Source organism: Protopterus annectens, chromosome 9.part0 (genome assembly GCF_019279795.1).
Source record: "Protopterus annectens isolate FY-2018-M chromosome 9.part0, PAN1.0, whole genome shotgun sequence".
In the NCBI taxonomy this organism is placed as follows: Eukaryota; Metazoa; Chordata; order Ceratodontiformes; family Protopteridae; genus Protopterus; species Protopterus annectens.
Genome location: NC_056743.1, coordinates 645,125,298 through 645,149,139, shown reverse-complemented (window position 1 = coordinate 645,149,139; position 23,842 = coordinate 645,125,298). Strand labels below are relative to the sequence as shown.

The following is a 23,842-nucleotide window of genomic DNA, read 5'->3' as shown; positions in this document are numbered from 1 at the left end:
GGGAAAACCTCTCAATTTATGCCTTTCCCCCTCTGCCCCTCCTCTCAAAAGTACTACTCAAGATCAAACAGGACAGGCCAAGGACGATCCTTATTGCCCCAGATTGGCCAGGTCACCACTGGTACCCACTCCTATGCAGTCTGACAGCATTGCCACCCTAGCACCTACATCAGACCCCCTCCCTGCTGTCCCAGCAGGAGGGATAGATTTTGCATCCACAGCTGCAAACCCTGAACCGTGCAGCCTGTCTTATCCCCTGAATACACCACCAGCAACCCTCAGCAAATGGGTGCTGGACATCATCCTTGAGGCCAGAAGGCTTAGTACTAGGAAATCCTATTCAGAAAAGTGGAAAAGATATTGTTCTTGGTGCCAGTCTCAAGGAAAGGACATAGCTGTGCCCGCCTTACCTCAAATCCTAGATTACCTAGCAGAGCTACTCCACAAAGGCCTATCCTTCTCATCAATTAAAATTCATGGCTCTGCCATCTCAGCTCACTACAATACTGAGCCACCTCTATTTTCTCACCCTCTCAACAAACAGTTCCTGAGAGGAGCTACCAATTTAAGGCCCCCCAAGGAGAGCTCCCACCCCTGCCTGGGACCTTAACTTTGTACTAGAGAAGCTCACGCTTCCCCCTTTTGAGCCTGCTGCTACCGCAGAGTTAAAATTCCTCTCTTGGAAAACAGCCTTACTTCTAGCCATCACTTTAGCAAGAAGAGTGTCTCAGTTACAGGCACTAATGGCTGTGGAACCCTTCATTATTTTACATGGGGACAGGAATTCCCTCAGGACTAACCCATAATTTATGCCCAAAGTGGTATCCAGTGTGGCTTTAAACCAATCCATCCATTTACCAACCTTTTTTCCTAATCCTCAGAATAAAGGGGAAAGGATTTTGCACTCCTTGGATGTGCACAGACAGCTCAGGTTCTACCTTGACAGAACTAAACCTTTTCAGAAAATCTGACCAGCTGCTAGTCAGCTTTGCTACAGGGGCAGAGGGCAAGGCCATTTCAAAACAAACCATTTCCAAATGGATAGCACACTGCATCCATTTCTGCTACAAACACCATGGAAAACCTACCCCACAGGGTATCAGAACTCATTCCACTAGGCCTACCTCAACCTCTACAGCATTCCTCAGAGGAGTCCCTACCAGGGACATCCTGTAAGCTGCAACCTGGAGTTCTGTACACACCTTCACCAAGCATTACCATTTACCTATTTTTTCTAAATCCAGAGCTGGATTTGCCACAGCAGTCTTACAGGTCCTGCTAGCCAGCCCCAATACTTCTTGACTGCCTCCACCCTTCCTCAGCTTTGGGAATCAACCCAAGTGTGATGACTGCAACAGTGAAACATGAAGAACATAGTACAGTTGTGTACACTTACCATAAATGTAGATGTTCGAGTGTATTCACTGTTTCAGTCCTGGTTACGCTCCCTCCGGCTCCCTGACTTTTCTATTCTTTCCACCTATCATCTTTTTGGCTATATCTTATGGCAATGGTATTTACATTTTACTGGAGGTGTTCCACACCACGTAATTGCTTCCTATTTTGGGGGCTCCTGAAATCTGGGGCAAGAAAAACTGATGTAATGGTGTCAGCTGCATGTTTTATACCCCTGACGATCTGACATCATAGAAGAGGCAACAGCATCCGACGCAGAAATCCCAAGACTCTGATATTCAGGCCGACTGAGGGCTAACTGCAGGCAGATAACCCAAGTGTGATGACTGCAACAGTGAATACACTCGAACATCTACATTTATGTTAAGTGTACGCAACTGTACTTTCCCTTGCTGGGTTTGATAACAATGGCTGCAGGTTTTCAAGTGACTCTACCTAGCTGAGAAACATACTGAATCATTGATAAACTGCACTGTTAGGTGCACGTAACATGTAGGTCAGTACTGCAGGATTAGTTATCATTTATCTGTGCAGCTTTACAATGAGCATAAGTATAGGCTGCTCTGGAGTGCCTTGTTAGTGCAGTTAACTAATTAAGGAATTCAAACACATGGAATTCAGAGGAGCTTCACTAAATGCGGACAAGGCAACTCAGTAAAAAAAAATAAGTAAATAAAAAAATGACACCATCCATGTTAGACTAGTATTAATGTGTTTGTTTGGAAGCTAATATTTGGTTCTGTTTTCATAGAGGCCTTTGTTGTCTCCCTAACTACATTAAGCATTATCCTACAATGCTATTACTGTGGGCATCCTGCTGCTCTGATATGATTAGTTTGTTTAAGATCACACTGTACGATTTATGTTAGCATGTTAGGCTTACGCTATACTGTAATGTACAATATTAGTACCTATTCCATGCTCCTACTTCATAACAATATTAGTACATATCCCATGATCCTGCTTGTTACAGTATTAGTACCTATCCCATGATCCCACTTGTTAACAATATTAGTACCTATCCCACGATCCTGCTTCTTAACAATATTAGTACATATCCCATGATCCTGCTTGTTATAGTATTAGTACCTATCCCATGATCCCACTCGTTAACAATATTTGTACCTATCCCATGATCCTGCTTCTTAATATTAGTACCTTTTCCATGATCCTGCTTGTTACAGTATTAGTACCTATCCCATGATCCCACTCGTTAACAATATTAGTACCTATCCCATGCTCCTGCTTCTTAACAATATTAGTACATATCCCATGATCCTGCTTGTTACAGTATTAGTACCTATCCCATGATCTCACTTGTTAACAATATTAGTACCTATCCCACGATCCTGCTTCTTAACAATATTAGTACATATCCCATGATCCTGCTTGTTACAGTATTAGTACCTATCCCATGATCCCACTTGTTAACAATATTAGTACCTATCCCACGATCCTGCTTCTTAACAATATTAGTACATATCCCATGATCCTGCTTGTTACAGTATTAGTACCTATCCCATGATCCCACTTGTTAACAATATTAGTACCTATCCCACAATCCTGCTTCTTAACAATATTAGTACATATCCCATGATCCTGCTTGTTACAGTATTAGTACCTATCCCATGATCCCACTCGTTAACAATATTTGTACCTATCCCATGATCCTGCTTCTTAATATTAGTACCTTTTCCATGATCCTGCTTGTTACAGTATTAGTACCTATCCCATGATCTCACTTGTTAACAATATTAGTACCTATCCCACGATCCTGCTTCTTAACAATATTAGTACATATCCCATGATCCTGCTTGTTACAGTATTAGTACCTATCCCATGATCCCACTTGTTAACAATATTAGTACCTATCCCACGATCCTGCTTCTTAACAATATTAGTACATATCCCATGATCCTGCTTGTTACAGTATTAGTACCTATCCCATGATCCTGCTTGTTTAATAATCACTGTTAAGCACACTCAAGCAGTGCCACAGCCACTCCTCAAACTGTTTAACATAAGGTTAGCTATACATTTTGTCCTTGAAATCCAGCACAGCACAGTGGTGATCTCACTCCACACAGGAGGCTCTATCACCAACCCTTGGAATTATCGACATACAGCCTTATCAGTTTCAAGAATGTATTATAACTGATAATAATAACAAGCTGTGATATCAAAACTCTCATTAGACTTGACATGAAGTAGTTTTCCTTTTTCAAGGGATGATAGTGCCTAATGAATTTGATTAATGTCTTAGAGAGGGTTACACAGGCTGTCAACAGTTCACACTGCATATCTTCACCTGGCCAATGTGTTCAATGCCGTACCCCATGTTGTCACTGTAAGAAAGCTTAACACTTCAAAAATAGATCCCTATGTGGTAATGTGGATAGCAAACTCACTAAAAGACAGAACCCAGTCAGCGTGAGTGGCAGGTGCCTCATCAAAAAGTATGAAGGCGACAAATCATGTCCCTGAGGGCTCAGTGGTGTGTTGTCTCCTTTATGGCATTTCCTTGTCCAGACTAAAAACTAAGACCTCTGACTAACTAATGTTGTAGATTACTGCAAACTGGGATTTATTGTCAAGTTTCCCTCTGAGACCCTAACCCTTTAACAAAAACGTACACTTAAATAACTAATATACCAAAATTGGGATCAAATTAAATGCAAAAGAGTGCAATATTGTCACATTTTATAGACAACCCCTCACCTCAACATACAACATAGACAATACCCCACTTCAAAATGAAAATGTTGTTACAGAGCTTGGATCATGGGTTAATAGTTTTTTTCCTCTCTTTCAATCATCATGTAACAACAGTCGTCAGACACTCTTTCTACTTAGTGCAGCTAGCTGCCAAGGGATTATCATCCAGATCTAACTAGGTAATTATTCCCTTGTACTCAGCATTGATTAGGCCAATACTGGGTACAATGTCCTTTTAGGAAGTATCTCATCAGACATATCAAACAACTAGAAAGTCCCCAGAGGTTCCTAATTAAGAATACTTTGGGCTTAAAGACCCCAAGCTATCACAAGAGACTGGAAGCAATGTCCCTTTACTCATGATCTTACAGATTCTTGAGAAAAGATCTGACTTGCCTTCAGTGCCATTAGAAACCCACTTATTGTTATGGAACTGTTTTATCTCTGCAAGTCTAATACATTATCAAAAACCAGTACCGGGGACCTAAATAATCACTAGATGAGGAATAAAATGCAGTGGAGAGATTTATCATGTAGTATCTCCCCAAATCTGCACCTCTGGAACAGACTGTCCTTGCAGATTAAGCAGTGTGATACAGTACCATTCTTCAAATGAGATCTAGATGATTGGATGGGCACCCACAAATCACTCCTGGTCTGACTGGCCTAACCCTCCTAGAGAAAGGAGTTACAACCTAAAGGTGGGAACTGAAAAGGCAAAGGGCACAGCACTCACTTTGCCTTGAATTCCTATGAATCCTATGACTCATTTTACTGAAGGTATCAGTACATGTACCTATGTTTTTCAGTTAGCAAAATATTTGAAATTGTGCATAATAAAGGATATGAAGTCTCAGTCTGACTTTATTCTTTTGTACACATATTATCAGATACTACGGTGTGATGTATGTCTGTTATACATACCAATGTCAAGTGACAGGCAATGTCATCAGCAGGGACAGTTTGGTGGTGCAGAAAATGTAGTCTTGCAAACATGGTCTCACTTTAGTGAGCAAGGAGGTACCACCTGGCAGAAGCATGACAAGTCATGGAAGAGCTTACTGAAGCAGGTTAGTGTAGTCAGGGGTCATTGTACAATGTTTCTGGGGAACCTGCTAATATTCCAAGGGGTCAGGGGTCATTGTACAATGTTTCTGGGGAACCTGCTAATATTCCAAGGGGTCAGGGGTCATTGTACAACGTTTCTGGGGAGCCTGCTAATATTCCAAGGGGTCAGGGGTCATTGTACAACGTTTCTGGGGAGTCTGCTAATATTCCAAGGGCTGTAACTCTGATCTCCAGAACAGTGGGATTCTGTAAGTGAACATGGGGAACTCACAGTAAGTATGAGGTTACAGTATCTTGGGGTATTTCTTCTATTTTGAGGTACAGCAACTTTTAATAAGTATATGTAAGTAGTAGAGGTGTGGAGTCATAAGCTGCCATGTCAGGTGGAGAAGCATCCCTGAAAAAAAACATTTCTTTTGGAGTCAATATTTATTTTGTAAGTTGTTGACCATAATTATGGTCCTTGAACTTGTGGTAGAGAGTCCTCTCCTGCAGTACCACCAGAGGGTCACTGACATGATTGACCACACTTATAAAAAGGCACAGGATATCAATGCAGCATGGAACATCAAAAGTGGAGGTGTGCAACTTACTAGGCAGCTCACAGACACTGAGGACATTCTTGTATCTCTGTCATCAGGATCTGATTTCTTAAGAGTAATCTGTTGAGGTGGGGTCACTGCTGTGGTGGAGGCAAGAGTTCCCCGGTCTCCTAGGGTGATCAGTTTGGTCAATACTGCCCTTCTTTAACAAGGACACATCTGGTGCAGCCTGATCTATTTCCATGAGTCCTCTATGCAATGTTTCCTTTCTAGGTACCTTGAGGCTACAGTCAGCATGTGCATCTTGCCCAGCTATGTATATCTAGCTCTATAACGTATATTATTTTTGACCTCATATGGTACGCTGCTTTATTGCATCTTCACAGTATTCATAGCTAAGCAAAGAACTGTTATACATCTTTATGCAATATACATATATAAATCTACTGAAAAAGAACTAATGACCTAAATATTGATGTTCACAAAAGGTCAACTTTGCAAACATCAACATGGAACTACATAGGCATTGAGCAAAAATCTCAGTGCATGCAAAATAATGTTAGAAAAAAACTGCGACCCTCATATCCATGCTAGTTATATTTATATATACTAACTCTAAGACTGCACAATCCAGAGGAAAGGGAATTTTCCCCTGCCCAGGGATTGTTGATCTCACATACTTGTCAGCCACCTGTGTAGTTGACTAAATTTTGTCGACTACACAGATGTCAGCCAAAGGGGGAATATATATATTTATGTGTGTGTGTGTGTGTGTGGGGGGGGGGGGTCTACTTTAAAACACCGACACACAAAACACCAACGAAGCGAACACCGAGACTGGAAGATCGACAACTGAGATGACTGACAGTTTAAAAGCCCAACGCTGAGAACACCGACATGTTAAGGTAAGTGTGCGATACTGACAGACTTTAGGGTTAGGGACGGGTCAGGGTTAGGGTGTGGGTAAGGTAAGTGTGCAGTAGTGACAGACTTTAGGGTTAGGGGTGGGTTAAGTGGGTTAGTGTTAGGGCGTGGGTTAGGTGAGTGTGCGATAGTGATGGACCTTAGGGTTAGGGTTTGGGTTTGGGTTAAGGTTAGTGCATAGATAGTTGTGTATGTATTAGAATATATAAGTAGTGGGAATACAGGGGGGCATGGCCCATTGAGTAAATGTGTTTACTGTTGTTTTGTTTTTTTTTGTTTTTTTTGTGGGGGAGGGGGTGTTTCATTGATCCAGTTTTGCATGAAAGGGCAATTTCAGATAAATGCACTTTCAGAAAAATGGGGTCGAGGAATAACATTTTGAAGAAACGTAATTTTGTTAATTCAGTGTAGACATATATCTATATATATATATATATATATATATATATATATATATATATATATATATATATATATATATATATATATATATATATATATATATATATATATATATATATATATATATATGAATTGGTCTTGTGGGGTCAGTGCTCTATCCTAGTTTCCAAATTGTATAAATAAATAAATAATTCTAAATAAAGCTCATTTAAATACTTGCAGTTACAGCAGCAATACCCACTGTATTCATATTTACATTCACCATATTCAAACAACTTAAAAACTAAAACACTTATTCACTTATTACTGTACTGTAATGTGATATTATTCAGCATAAAAATCTACATAGATTAGATATTTTTATCTTCATTTAATTTGAGAAAAGAAATCCTTTTTTCCTTTATTGTGAATTAATTAGAATTATTTAATACAAAACAATATAACAGGGTAATGTGAAGATAAACGTTGTTCAGTGTGTAGACCTCCACAAAATGGGTGATGCTTCATTTATATGAATATTCTACTACTTTTATTGTAAATGAGTGGAGATATACAAAGTAATTTTTCACATGACAACAGGCTCCCATCATTATCTAGCACTTGGGATAAGGTTATATATAAGGCCAACAAATGAGTTTCGTCACACAGACTTAGTTCTGTGTGATGAAATGGAAGGTTTAGATCCGTTAGTCTCCATTTTCATACTGCATGAGTCTGTGAAAGTCACTTAAAAACTGTGTGATAATGGAGGCAGTTGTATCTAGTGGGCTTACTTCACTTACATGTATATATGTGTATATATAGATGGGTCTACTTCAGAAGTCTGATTGACCAAAAGACCGACTCCCAAAAGACTGAATCACAAAATACTGAAAACTCAAAATACTGAATGCATGTTTAATGCAGGGGGCAAGTGCCCTTTCACCACTCATGTGGGGACCTGCGCCCCCACACCACCTGCTAATTGTAGTATGTAAAACCAACCCAATACCTTCCCAACACCATTACAAACAAATTAGAATTCTAAGCAACTTCAATCCTACAACTCTTAAGGAAACTCTGAGAAGAATTAATTGGAATACTTTAAAATTCTTGCCCCTTGATAAGGCTGTTGAGTTCTTTAACTCCACATTCCTCAACACCTTAAACAAACTAGCCCCAGTAAGACAAAAAAAGAGTAAAAACTAATCATACTATGTGGCTCTCCATAGCCACGAAACAAATCATGACTGCCAGAGAGAAAGTATGGAAAAAAATGCTAAAAGTGAAAGAATCTTACAGATCTTCTAAAATTTAGACAGCTCATAATAAGGCAAAGCACCTAATCATTAATGACAGAAAAGAATATTATCTAAGCCTCCAAAAAAATCACAAATCAAATGCAAAGAAATTCAGTAACTCCATCTCAATTCTAATTAACAGCGGTACCAAAAACAACCCCTGCCCATTCCCGAGAAAACACTCAGTGAAATAGCCACTCACTTCAACTCACACTTCAACGACACAATAGCAAAACTCACCTCTCCCTTTCCTCAAAGTAACTCTAACAATAACTCTCATCCACTAGCTCCTCCTCTACAGGATACCGCAACCCCCTCCCCAACCACCTTTTCTTTCTTCCCCATACCTATCACTATGGTAACTAAACATCTCCTAAAACTGAAGCCTGGGTCCTGTGCCCCTGACAACTTACCCCCAGGGTACCACCAACTATCAGCTAGATCAATTGCCTATCCCATCAGCATACTTCTCAGTAGATCCCTCCAAGAGTCCCATGTTCCCATTATTGAGGAAAAAAGCATTTATTCCTCCTGTCCACAAAGGTGGTAATAATATAGATATCTCTAATTTCCGACCCATTGCTATTCTCTCCCCCCTCTCTAAAATCCTGGAAAAATTTATCCATTATCAGTTTCTAAACTATCTATTCCTAAACCAACGCCTCTCTCCAAGTCAACATGGCTTTAGACCAGATCACAGCACAACTACCACTCTTATCTCATTTATGGACACAGTCAAGCTAGAAACTCTGGCAAAATTGTATTCTCACTCTTTTTCGACCTCTCAGAAGCTTTCAATACGGTCTCCCACCCTCTACTCCTCAGTAAACTCTCCAATCTAGGTATTCTCCCCAATCTAAAATGCTTTGCTAACTATCTAAAAACAGACTACAATCAACTAACTGGCTCAACACCTTCTCACCATTTCTTGAGTCTCCTACAGGTGTTCCTCAGGGCTCCATCATAGGACTCTTTCTTTTCAGTATTTTTATAAATGACTTTCATTCCACTCTTAAAAAATGGATCTGTTGTACAATATGCAGATGATTCAACTATTATCTGCTCTGCATAATCAACAACAGAACTTCTGCAAATAACTCAGAATACTATTACTGCTACTGAAATGTGGATGGCCAATAATTAGCTATCCCTAAACCCCAACAAAACCAAACTGCTACTATTTACTCCCAAGAAAAAGCTCTCTGTAAACAAGTCAGATTTCACCATTCTTATTCAAAACAAACCACTATAGAGATTGTTTCCCACACTAAATTATTAGGCATTTTTCTAGATGAAAACCTGACATTTGACTTCCATAGTCACAATAATATAAAAAAAAAATACAACAAAAACTAGCTATCCTTTGTCAAAATTAAACACTTTCTTAACTGCTTTACTAAATGAACTCTGGCCTTAACCTTTCTCCTACCTTCTCTCTTGTATTTGCTCCCCTCCTTACCAATATCCAGGCCTCCCTAAAAACTAGGCTTGAGTCCTAGACTCTCATTTATGCAATTGGATGCTGAGCTTCCTTACTGAAAAGCCTCAAAAGGTTTGTGTGAGAGACAACAGCTCCAGAAGTATCATCCTGAACACAGAAGTACCACAGGAGTGTGTCTTAAGCCCTCTCCTTTTCACTCTGCTGACAGATGATTGCATGGCCAGACATGAGATGAGTAGGATCATCAAATTCATGGATGAAAGCACTGTTATAGGCCTGCTCAAAGATGGAGAAGAGGAGACCTACAGAAACAAGATTGATCAACTACTGGTATTCTGTGACAACAATCTAGCACTGAATGTCAGCAAGACAAAGGAGATGATTGTTGATTTCAGAAGATCTCTAGTACCACACAATCCTCTATAGATGAAAGGGATGACAGTGGAAAGGATCAAGAGTACAAAGTTTTTGGGTGTTCTTATCACAGATAACTTATTCTGGTCAGTCCATGTATCCAGTACAGTCCAAAAAGCTCAGCAATGCTTGCACTTTCTAAGGAAACTTAGGAAGGGAAAATTACCAAGCTCCATACTTCAGACCTTTTATAGGGGCACCATTGAAAGTGTCCTGACCAACGGCATTACAGTCTGGTATGGGAGCTGTAACAATCAGGATTGGAAGGCTCTCAAGAGAGTTGCAAGATCGGCAGAAAGAATCATTGACACCTGCCTTACACCTCTGGAAGATCTACACAAATGCCGGTGCATCGACAGGGCCAGAAAGATTTTCAGTGATCTAATGCATCCTGCCAATGGTCTGTACACTCACCTCTCCTCAGGCAGGAGATACAGAAGCCTGCATTGTAAGACCACCAGACTAAATAACAGTTTCTTTCCCCTCTCCGTTAGACTGTTGAACTCTTGGGAAAAATGAACCATGACTTCTGTTACATAACTAGCCTATCAAGGGGCTCATTTTATGGATGTGCAATAACCAAGTGCAATACTACAGTAGCTCACCTACACACTGAAGGACTGTAAATTGCAATATACAAATTGTGCAATAATTCAGTCTAATCATACATATGCTGCTATTGTTTTCAATTTTACTTTGACAATATTAGGTTCATATTGTTCCTTGCCTTTATTGTCTCCTGTTCTGGGATGGGTATGGGTCACTGCTGTCCTACTTTACTTACTAATTGCTACTTACTAAATTTCTACTGTGATATTTTATTATTTTTCTCTGTCTATATGTGCAACTGTTTCCTGCATTGAGAATGAAGCGCACAAAGTAATTTACAGACCTTCAGACTGCCCAGCCCTTTCTTCAGTTTTAACTTACTATCAACCAAACAGGCCGCTCAGATCTGAAAATCAACTTCTCCTGCAAGTAGACAAGCCAAAACTCTCAACTGGTGGCATGCTTTATTCCTTCACTGTTGCCAAGCTATGGAACTCTCTCCCAACTGCTATCAGAACCTCTAGCAATATTTCCTCCTCCAAAATCTCTGCAGCAGCACTTCTCTACCCTTTGGCTAGGCAGATGTCACAATTCTCATCCATCCATAGCCTGATTTCCCCACACCCTAAATAATACTCACCTTAATTGACATCTTCGCCTGTTCATCTTCCTTTAGCACTCATTAGATCACATATAAGTTACTGATATGCATCTCACCATCTACCTATGCCTCACTAACAAGTATTAATTCATTTGCACACTGCCTTGCACTGTTGCGCTGACTGATACTCTTAGAGCACCTTATAAATATTTCTACAAGACTGCTTTTACCACAATAGTACCTTGAAATGTACAAAAATATGTTTACTTTGTTGTATGCATCTCTGAACTGCATCATTCTGATTTTGTATAATGCTTTCATGTTTTTGTATAATACAGTTTGTATAATACTGTTTATATCAGAATCTTATGTACTATTATACTAACTATTTTTTGTGGAGCTTTTCTCCCCGGACTCCACTGAAAATGGACTCTTTTGGCCCAGTGGACTTTCCCTGAAAACAAATGCCAGTAAAATAATAATAAATAAATAATTATATATACCAACTTCAAGATCGCACAACAGTAGAGAAGGGGTACATTTTCAGTATTTTGGGATTCAGTCTTTTGGTCTTTCAGTATTTTGGGAGTCACTCTTTTGGTCTTTCAGTATTTTTGGGAGTCAGTCTTTTGTTCTATCAGTCTTTTGAAGTAGACCCATATGAATACATACATATACAAATATATTAAATTACAAATACATATACACTCACACACACAGACACACACACACACACACACACACACACACACACACACACACACACACACACACACCTCTCAACCTCTCAATACAAGAAATCTGGACAAAGCCAGAAAGAATGGGGGGACAAAGGCCAAAAATAGGGACAGAATTTAAATATTGCTCCTATAAACTTAGAAAGTTGCTAGAATAATAGGTTTTGCATTATTATGTATGCTCTAAAGGATTCAAAGTCTGAAACTCAAATGTCTGTTATTATTTAGTGACTTCAGTCTTCAAAAATTTGCCAGAAAACCACACATTTTTCTGAGGAACAGACCAAAAATCTAGACACTTTTCAAAAATCTGTACAGTTAAGATGTATCTCACACACACACACACACACACACACACACACACACACACACACACACACACACACACACACGCACACATATTTATATGAAATGGATAAAGCCCTAACTGTACCCCACGCTTGCTTGATTAGTGGAATGGGGAGGCCAGAAGAGACAGGCAAGGAGGCTGGGAGTGAGTGTCCAAAGATGACTCATCCATCTCACCCATCCAGGGAGGAGGGGGATGGTCTGGTCTACTGTGAGGATGACACCTACAGGAGGGTGCGGTGTGTTTCATGCAACAATATAGGCCAGGGTGGAGACCACACTACAAAAAGCCATAAGGGCTTTGCATGTGTAGGAGGACACAAATACCTCCATAGGGATCGGTTATGACAGCTGTCAGAGCCACTATGGTGGGGTTAAGTGGAGGTGTGTAGGTGCCCCATGTAGATGATAACCTGCTTTCAGCACCCAAGTCTCACCTTTAAGGGGACTGATTTGGTTATTGGGCTCTTACCCTGACCTAGGTACAAATGAGCTGAAGGGCTTTCACCTTGTTCAGCAAAAAAAATGGATATTATTCTCCAAGTATAAATATATAATAATATAGTACACAAATTCATTTAAATTACTTCCTAGTAGATGTAAAACTAAGTTTAAAGCAAATGCTACAGTCTAGCAGTATTCATTTATACTGCTTTTTAAGGCAAGAAAAAAATCAAATATTTTCCATTTTCTGTTTTTCTACACAGCATATTAAAGTATCCCCAGCCCCACTCAAAAACAGAAACAAGTCACATAAGTAGAATTTGTGGGGCCAATGGGATATACGTGGTTAGTGTGTTCAAAATAAAATAGATTTGCCTTCTACAATCTTCTGGGTTTTTTTATAAAAAAAAGGAAAAAAATCAAGGCAATGAAATTGACTATTGAAAGAAATAGCTCACCATCTCTGACCAGAAGTGTGAAGCTGGTCATGTTTCTGTTGTCCCCAGTGCAAGTAAAGAGACCAGAGTCACTCATTCTCACTTTCTGGACAACAAGAATTGTTTTTCCATTAACTGTGTCTTCCTTGGCTTGCAGTCGGCCTTCAAATTCTTCCAGCATTATCTTTATATCAGTCTTATTAGTAATAATACCTGGGTTATATTTTATTATTGTTTTAACACACTTTGGATATTTTGGTAGCCATGTCCAGTACAGCAGTGATCCACCGTCATTGCATTGAAAGGTTACTTCTGTTTCAGGATCTACAATTACTTCATTGGCTGCAGAAAATAGATATGATCAACATATATAAATTATTAAGGTTACAATTCATGCACTGGTTGAAAAAAGAAATAAAAATATACCATTGACCAAAACATTTTACATTTACACACATATATATATATATATATATATATATATATATATGCTTTATGCCCCACCTCTTAACTATAATATTAAAATTTTCTGGCCTACCTAGTTCCTTCCCTTATCTCCATTTCTTTGAATTTCTAAGCACTAATCATATGATCTATTATCTATTTGACAAACCGTCTAATACATCTGTTCAAATGCTCAATGTTCACCACCTACGAATGCATAAGTATCCTTTATACTGTAATAGTTTCCTTTATTTCATATGAATGTAATATAATTAACAAATATATGTATAATTGTTAATGTACATTACATGTTTGTTCAAGTATATTACTGACTGATTAAAATGTTTGTAATTGGGGGACTTCCAAGATGGCTGCACACTGACCAACAGCTTAATTTTAACTCTCCCAGTGAAAAAAATGACAGATAAGGGCCAGGAACTCTGCCAATTTTAGTAAATTCAGTTGCTGGCTAGTAAGTATACTGCTTGGATGCCATAAAAAAAGAAACTTAGAGAGCCTGAAAGAAAATCAACTACAAAAGGGGAAGAGACAGCACTGACTGAGAAGAATCCTGCAGCTGTTTAGCAAAAAGTAGTTCAAGCTCCAGCTTTAGTGCAAGCCATGGCTTTCTGTTAGCTAGAGGAAAAATCAAATCAAGTTTGCTGGGAGCTGATTAAAATAAATTAAACATTAAAGGAGTACATCAACTCAAATAATTAAAGGATGGAAAAATAATGGAATAAGCTATAAACAAGCATGAGTAAACTGATAAGAGTACAGTGAAAATATGCCAAGGGCATCCATGGATGTGAAAATTGAAGTTATTATGAAAGACTAAAATATCTTAACTGGTGCAGTGTCTCATTTAGATATTTAACAGGAGACCTTATTTGGGTATATAGGGCATTTAGAGACAACTACATCCTGGAATGTTTGGGGTTATCAAAAAGTAGTAGAGAATCATCAGACAACCTATGCAGAAGATTCTATAGGAAGGGGAAGTGTACTTACTGGTTCTCTGAGAGAACAGCTGATGCATCGAATAGACTACCAAATTACATTAAAGTAAGCACTAGTTTAAAACTAAGAACTGCCTGGACATGTATGGGAACAATTGTTTTGGTATATTGGCAGGCTAGAGGGGAATTAATGCCCATGCTTCAAATATTTGTATGCATATATGCATGCATTCAGAATAACTGATAGAACTGCAAAAAATAAGAGTTTGAAATGAAGAAATGGCTGGCTAAGTATGAGACTGCTCAAGAAGAGCTGTTTCAATAACTGGAAGAGTCAGAGGACAGAGCACAGAAGAAAAATGTGAGTTTTTCTACTCTACTAGAGAAAATGGAAGGAAGAGACTGTATTAATTTTATGAAAGTAGAAATAAACAACTGGACTAGTATTCCACAACAGGATTTGTTAACTGAAAGGGCACATCATGTGTATGCTCCAAACCTGGCCATGAGATGAGAAAGCAGTCAAGACCTGTATTAGTAAAGATGTGATCCTGACAAAACTGTGGCAGAAGGGCAAATTATTAAAAATTAGTGAAAGTAGAATATTTGTGGAAAATGATTATTCACTGTACACCAGGCATAAGAGAAACACATTTATTCCAGCAATAAGGGAATGCTGAGAGGCAGGTGTGAGATTCAAGTTGCTGTACTAAAGTTAACTAGAAAAATCAGGAGTACCTTTGACTTGAACCAGAGTCTGGGGTTGAGAGATGGATGAAGACCAGCAACCTTGAAATTAGTGAATAAATATGAGATTATAAAGCATCATTCACATTTGTAAAATATAGTTTTAGAAGAAAAAGTGGAAAGGTTCGACTTTTGTGGGACTGAAAAATGTATACACCACTTCATGTCATTAATGTTTGGTAGGACACTGAGGGAAAGGGAAAATGTTATACAGTAAAGCATTTTCAGTTATTTTTGTATGTAATAAAGATACTAATGTAAACAAGTAACTCTTTTTTTTCTTCTTTTTTAGTTTTAAGAAATGTAGGCATTACAATGTAGAAAAAGAAAAAAGTCTGGACAAAAGCATATTTAAGTTACTATGCTGTAATCTTGGGTTGTTGAGGTGGAGGATGAGTTATAAAAGTGCACAGATGATATTGTATGCTGATTTGTTTATTCTTTCCTTTGTATAGGACAATGCCTGGAGTAAGGCCCTTGGCCTAATCTAATAACATTTTTTTGTTTATGCAAATAGATATGAGAACAGTGAATGAAACAAAAAGCCTTTGTTTAGCAAATAAATGTTTAGTATGAATTGAGAAGTCTGCAGCTGAGGGCAGCTGTACATTTTGTTTTTATGTTTCCATGGGGACAAACTGTTTTCAGGAGCAGGCAATAAAAGTCAGACCACTTTTTTAAGGCTAAAAGTGTTTTCTGAAAGGATGCAAACTGTTTTTCAAATCTGAGAGGGGAATAAAGATAAGAACAGGGCACAATTAGTGTAAGCCTGTAATATGCAGCTTAGCATGGATGACCTTAATTTTAGGTTAGGTAATGCCTATGGTTGTAGCTATCAATCTGGGAAAATTGTTTCTGTCAGGAGGTTAAACTTCTTTATTTGAAGATGTACATGGTTTTGTATATATTTTTTTTTTTAGATTAATATGTTATGGGGGTGTTCTGGAGATATTTATTTGAAGGTTTTCATTAAAATAAAGACTTGTAAAATAAGACATAGGTTCAAATGGAGATGACATGAAACAACTGTATAAGAGATCAACCTGCAAAACAGTAATGGATACATGTGACATATTAGCTGGAAATATACTTTTAAAAAGTTGCCATATAAAATAGGTGGGAATAATAACTTAACATAATGACTACTCTTTCCATGTTATTTTGGAATGTGAATGGTCTCAAAAAGAGTATTGAATTGTATTAAGCAATATAGAGTATAAATAGGAATATTACAGGATATATATTTGGAAAGAAGTGAGCATGTAACTTTGATAAAGAAAATATTTCAGTGTGGATATTCAGCAGAGTATCAGGGACAAAGGAAAAGAGGAGTACTTGTACTAATTAGTAGAGGAGCTCCAGTAGTGATAGAAGAGGGAAAAGGATATTTATGGTACATTTATGGTAGCAAGGGGTTACTGGCAAGAGATGAGGATTACGCTGGCATGTATTTATATTCCACCTAAAACTGCTACCATGAAACAGGCTTTGGGAGAAATAATCAGCTTTTAGCAGGGAATATTATTTGTAGGTGAGGACTGGAATTTGATTTGCAACAGTGAGGAGTTATCTAGGGTACTTGGGAAAATATAACAAAAGAGGGTAGCTTTCTGAAGAAATTTATGAAAATATTTGGTATGGAAGACATGAATTCAGCAGTAAGAGCTCAGAGAGAATTTACTTATTATTTCCCAAAGTATAATAACTAGACTAGACTAAACAGAAATTATATTTCGCAGGAAGATGTGCACTTAATTGAAAGTTTTGACACACATCCAATAATTATTTCAGATCATGTGCCAATAACAACTAAGATAAAAATGCAGGGTAATGAAGTAAAAATGAGACACTGGTACTTCCCCACCTACCTGTTAAAAAGAGAGAAATGTAAGAAATTGGCAGGGGAAATAATCAAGAGTTATTATGGTAAATAGAAATTCTTCAGAAGTTATAGCTAATAAGTGGGATAAAATGAAAGTAGAGTTTAAAAAATATGGTAGAATAAAAGAAAAAGAGATATGGTTAGGAAGTAACAGGAATTATTTGGAGGGCCTGACAAATGTTAAAGTATTGCATGTAAGGGTAATCTTACAGAACAAGAAGATGCACAACTGCAGAGTGCTAAAGAGAATATAAGGGAGTATCCGGATAATATGTGCATGAGTTTAGAAAGATTTCTGTTAAGCAACTGATTTAAGATAATAACTCCAGAGTTCAAAAACTTTTACCACAACAACTTAGTCAATATCAAGTAGAAAGGGCTGTTGCCAAACTTAGGCAGCCTATAACAAGAGAAATAACAAGTGATCCTGTAGAGGTATTATAGTTATTCAAGAAATTGTATGAAAATTTGTACAAAACAGAGACACGTGGAAATCAAGAAAGAGCACAAATGGAAATATTTATGGAAGACTTAAGTATACCAAGGTTAGATGAGACTCAGAAATTAACAGTTAAGATAGGAGGAGATAATGTAAAAACAGTGATATGCAATCAATCTGCAGGAAAGTCTCCAAGAACAGATGGTATTCCTGTGGAAGTTTGAAAGCTAGGAGGGAAGAAAGTGATAAAGGTCTGGAAGATTTTGTTTAACAGTATTTTAAAAGGAGGGAAAGCAACAACATCCTTGAAGAAATCTGTGGTTGCTATAATACCCAAAGACAGTACAGACCCATCCATCCCTGCTTCATATAGGTCATTTCAGTTTTAAATGATGATTATTAAGTGTTTATGTCTATAATAGGTAAAACAATAGCAAAGGTGTTGCCAAAATTGATAGATATGGTTCAATGTGTTTCTGCAGAGAGAAGGCAAACATTTGACAACATTAACAAAACATTGATGATCCAGAGGGAAGCTGAATGTAAGGAAATACCACTGTTGTTGGTGGGTCTTGATGCAGAGAAAGCCAACACCAGAATGGAGAAAAGAGATTTTGATGATAGGAATGACTACAATTAGGGATACAGAGAATAGGCAAGAGAGGACCGGAATTTATAGGAGAAAACTGGCAACGGAACAATTGTATTGGGAGCAAATAACTTGAGAGGGAAAGTTAATATAATAGGAAGAGACCAAGAAGACATTTGGACAGCAGGCTATAAACTCCCTTCCCTTTCGGGATTTGATATCGGATTATAGACAAAGAGAAAGGTGTTCAGGAATCCTAAGTGAGAGACCTGCTCTTGTAGAATTTTAACTTGAGTCTAGAACAGAAGCTGCTGTTAAAAAGGGATAATTAGTATGGCATATAAAATATTGCACAGTAAGTATTGGAATCAATCAGAGGAGGCTGGAAAAGATTGGGAATAAAAACTGGATAAGAAATTCAAAATGAAATAATGGGAGAAACAATGTACGGCTCCCAACTATGCAAAAAAGTCTAGAGGATTTTGTGATTTTTTTACTTAGGAGTGTTTGCATATACATTTGTATAGCCCAAGCAGACTCCAAATATTTTATTCCTCAGGGATGGCAAATATTGGAGGTGTGATGCGAAAGAAAGCGGTAACTGCAAACATATATTTTGGGAGTGTAATGAGTTGGCAGATTAAAAAAAATTCCTACAGAACACTCTGACAGAAATATTGGGGGAATCAAATGGTTGTAACTAAGGAAATGATTAATTTGAGCTGGGATACAGGAACTGAATTGTCTAGACATGCTAAGGCCTTGCTAAGTTTAATTCTGGTGGCCGCCAAAAAACAATTACTAGAAAATGGAAACTAAGGTCTAAACCAATTGTATTTGAAGTACAGAATATTGTAACAGAGGTACAAAATGTGTGTGGGATATTTAGAAGAAGGTAATAGCAAATTACATAGAAAAAATGGAAAGTGTGGGAACAATAAATGCAGAATAATGTTCCTACAGAACACTCTGACAGAAATATTGGGGGAATCAAATGGTTGTAACTAAGGAAATGATTCATTTGAGCTGGGATACAGGAACTGAATTGTCTAGACATGCTAAGGCCTTGCTAAGTTTAATTCTGGTGGCCGCCAAAAAACAATTACTAGAAAATGGAAACTAAGGTCTAAACCAATTGTATTTGAAGTACAGAATATTGTAACAGAGGTACAAAATGTGTGTGGGATATTTAGAAGAAGGTAATAGCAAATTACATAGAAAAAATGGAAAGTGTGGGAACAATAAATGCAGAATAATGTCTTGGAGAAGGAGTGAGATTTAAAGGAAGGTTGGAATTGACTAATTTATGTAATGTTGAACTGATGACAGTTATACAAAAAAAATATGTGATGTATAATGTCTGTAACTAGGAACATGTTAATATTTTATTCTTTTATCTAAAAGTATGTTTGCCTATGTCTTCAGTGATAATTCAATAAAGGTGTTGAAAAAAATGTTTGTAATATGTTGAAACTTTTCTCCCTGGGCTTCCTCTGAAAAAGACTTTTTGACTAAATCCAGTCAGTCAAATCCAGTAAACAAAAACAAAATAAAATAAAAATAAATACACTTATTCTTAGAGTCAGTGAGTTACTCCAAAGAACTGCTGCTTTTTAAATAGGCATTGCACTGCAAACAGTAACTCACACTGAAAGTAAATCTTTTACAGTAATGACATGTCTTTGAATGTCACATCATGTTGTTAAAATTGTTGAATGGCATCTAAAACATAAATAATGATTGTGTGCATGGGTTAGAATATGTAAACAAGGAGGGAACTGGTCTACCTAGAATTTTACATAAAAAAGAAGTGCTGCACAAATTGTCAGCAAAATACAGAAATACTTTAATATGTGTATGGCCAAATGCCAGACAGAAGTGATTAATTTAATTGAAATAGCTTCCTTTGGTTAGTTTTATATTTCCTTATACTATTATTTACTGTTTTATTTCATATAGCTATACACAGACATTAATGTGGCTTGATCTCCTTAAGGAGATGGACATCTGTATAGCACTCAGATGTTTGTGGTGCAAATGGCAGAAGCACGATGTATCTGTATGTTTATAGGGGTCAGGATCTCCCCTTTCCATGAGGTGTCAATGCCTTTTAGTTATATATGGAAGTAAAAGTAATACAGGGGCCAAATTCCCTACATGGCAACACAGCACAGGTATTTTGAATGAACTCCAAGTCAGGGGGACTCAAGCAGCTGATCAGAAGAGAAAGTAGTGTGTGTGTGTGTGTGTGTGTGTGTGTGTGTGTGTGTGTGTGTGTGTGTGTGTGTGTGTGCGCGTGTGTGTGTGTGTGTGTGTGTGTGTGTGTGTGTGTGTGTGTGTGTGTGTGTGTGTGTGTGTGTGTGTCAATCCATCCATCCACAACCCCTTTTTTCCCATTTGTGCTCATGGTGTCAGAGTGCTACTTCAACAATGACAATCATCTAGACCCAACGTTTACACCACTGGGTGGCTAGTCCTGCTGTGATAGTTCTTCCATACTAGACACGCATGCAAACTCACACCTATGACCAATTTAGAGTCTCTAATCCACCTACTGCATGTCTTTGGAATGTGGGAGGAAAACAGAACACCCAAAGGTAACCCAGGCAAACACAGGGAGGATATACACACTTTGCAAAGAAGGATCTCCAGCCAAGAAGAGAACCAGGGAGTCATCTGTGCACAAAATTCAAATGCCCTATTTAGGTAAGTATTTCTGTTTAATTGACTTGCACAATGTTATACAACTGGAGAATCAAACCCTGTTCCCTTGAGCTGGAACCTTCATTTTCAACAAACTTTCCTTAACTCTATTTTTTCTCTCTCTCTCTTTTTTGTAGGGTTTCCTAGTTTTCTCATTGTTTAGAAAATGCATATCCGAGTAACACCTGTTGTAGTTCTGTTAACCAAAGAGAATAAGAAATGTTGGCACTTAAGGCTATGAGCTGTTAATGAATTGATTACTATAGTCAAAAATACAGGGTTTGAATCCTCCCACATCTATGTGCTTATGGTGTGACCCTAAAGCAAGTCACTCAGGCAGTACTCCTTGGTCACCCCCAAAAAGGGACACTTTCTCCAGTGAGTTTACCTGGTTAATAAATAGATAAAACTAGTATTTGAAATGTATCCCTTTTACTCCCCCTAATAAATTATTTTCACTTTGTCCAGAATAGAATTTTTGAGCAACGAAACAAATTAGTTTAGTCTGATCTTAGTACAATTTGTGGTTTTCTGGCAAATTGTTCTGGATTACAGTCATTAAATGTCAGGTATGTGAGTTTAATGTTTTGTGTCCTTCAGAAAATGACTGCTCATGTAAATTTCTAATTATATAAGAAAGAGATGCAAAATCCGTTCCTGATTGTTGGGTCTTCATATCTGATTCTTGAGTTAAGTGGTTGGAAGGGCATGGGGTGTGTGCATTGGGAGGCACTGTATAGTTCTCACATTAATTATATTAAATAATTTTCTCAGTCGTTATTTATGTATTTATTCATGCATTCTATTGCAAGCAAACATCTGAATGTATACAATCATACAAGGGGCTATAACTGATGGTCATATCTGTGTGTGTTTGTGTGTGTGTGTGTGTGTGTGTGTGTGTGTGTGTGTGTGTGTGTGTGTGTGTGTGTGTGTGTGTGTGTGTGTGTGTGTGTGTGGCCTGCATCCTAGAGTAGTTATGGTGTAAAAAAGTAATCAGTTGTAGAAAACAGGGGCTTCATCATATGAGCCATGTTCTTTAGGTATGATCCTTGGTTTCCTTCTTTTGTTGACTGTTGACAGTGTGCTTGTTTGTCTACAAATAAACTTCACAGCATGAAGACTATGCATTTAATGTTAAAATACTAAATATAAATGTATTTTTAATTTAACTTGTTTTTTGCAGGCACAGTGGTGTGAAATGCAATGTGTTAGGCTGCAACAGTTTGGTACATACTGCATAGGTTCATAGGTTCATAGGTTTATACTAGGCTATCTGCCCTAAGGCATTTATAAGCCTAGCCCAAATTTTTGTGGCTTACCCCACCCCTTATATGAAAAAATACAGTGCCCATTAGTTTGTTGTGCCTCTGTCCAGCAGTGACACAGAGATGATTCCCGGGGTAAACCTACGATCTCCCATCCACAGGTCAAGATTTCTCTTGAACAGAGCCAGCAAGGTGCTCTGCCTCACATGGACCGGGATTTTATTCCACAGCACAGGGAGTCTCTGAGTGATAAATCTATCCCTCCAGCATGTCCTATTTATATCCATGCTAAGGTTTAAGTCGCTTGCTCTAGTGGTTTTCGTGGATTTGGATTTTTTGAGGTGGAGCATGTCCATTAATTCCGGGTTGGACATGGCCTTGTATGTCAGGCACATGTCACCTCTGAGCAGACGGTATGCGACTGAATAGAGCTGGAGTTTCTTCAATCTGGCAGCATATGACAGATTTTGGAGTCCCTTTATCCTTTTGGTGAGGAACTTTTGGGGTCTCTCCAATTGCTGCAGATTCGGGTGAGACACATCCCGAGCGGGGCATTGTACTCGATCATTGGTCTGATAAGTGAAGAGTACAGGGGAACAATGACCTCACTAGATCTGGATGTGAATCCCTTCATGATCAGGTGGGCAATGTAGAAGGTCTTTCTAACCACTTTAGCAACGTGAGTGTCAAAAGAAAGGCCACTGTCAACCTGGGTCCCCAGGTCCCTGATAACCTCTTCTGTGCTTAGTGGATTGCCACCTATATGGTAGCTTGGGGTTACCTTGTTTTTCCCGAAGGGTATGACTATACATTTTTGGCGTTTAACTTCAGGCCATGGCTCTGGCACCAGCTATCTGTTTCCGTGAGTCCCTTCTGAAGGATATCCGTGTCCGATGCACTTTCCACTATGGCGCCCAGTTTGCAGTCGTCTCCAAACTTTGTCAGCCAAAGTCCTCCCATGTTGGCCTGTACTTCGGAGAAGTAGATGCCGAACAATAGGGGGCCAAGGACCGAGCCCTGTGGGACACCACTTGTGACCGGCTTGGAGCCTGACATAGCGCCAGCAACTCTAACCCTGTGGGTTCTGTCCTTAAGCCAGTTTGCAACCCATCTTGTGACATATGGGTTTACATTTAAGCTGGTAAGTTTTTCTACAATACCTGAGTGGGGTATTGTGTTGAAAGCCTTTGCAAGGTCAAGGTAGGCTGTATGGACTGCCTTTCCCTCATCAATGGCCTTGGTGACTGTTTCGAAGAAGTCGACCAAGTTCAAAAGTCATGATCTTCCCTTGACAAAGCCAAACTGGGTCGGGTCCAATGTCTGCAAGTCCCCTATATCTTTGTTTATGAGCTCCATTATGATCCTCTCCATAGCTTTGCAGACTAGACTTGTTAAGCTTATGGGGTGGTAATTACCAGGGTCCGTACAGGCACCACCTTTGTGGAGTGGGACCACAGTTGCCATACGCCACTCTTTGGGCATGTATCCTGTGG

General features: G+C 38.5%; 1 protein-coding gene across 1 annotated transcript in view; it reads right to left on the bottom strand.

Moving 5' to 3' along the window:
• Window positions 1–23,842, bottom strand: part of LOC122810558 — a 198,705-nt gene that overhangs the window by 125,818 nt on the left and 49,045 nt on the right. The window contains exon 2 of the mRNA XM_044082139.1: window positions 13,340–13,660. Coding sequence (XP_043938074.1) covers window positions 13,340–13,660 — 321 coding nt within the window. The remainder of the gene's footprint in view (window positions 1–13,339; window positions 13,661–23,842) is intronic.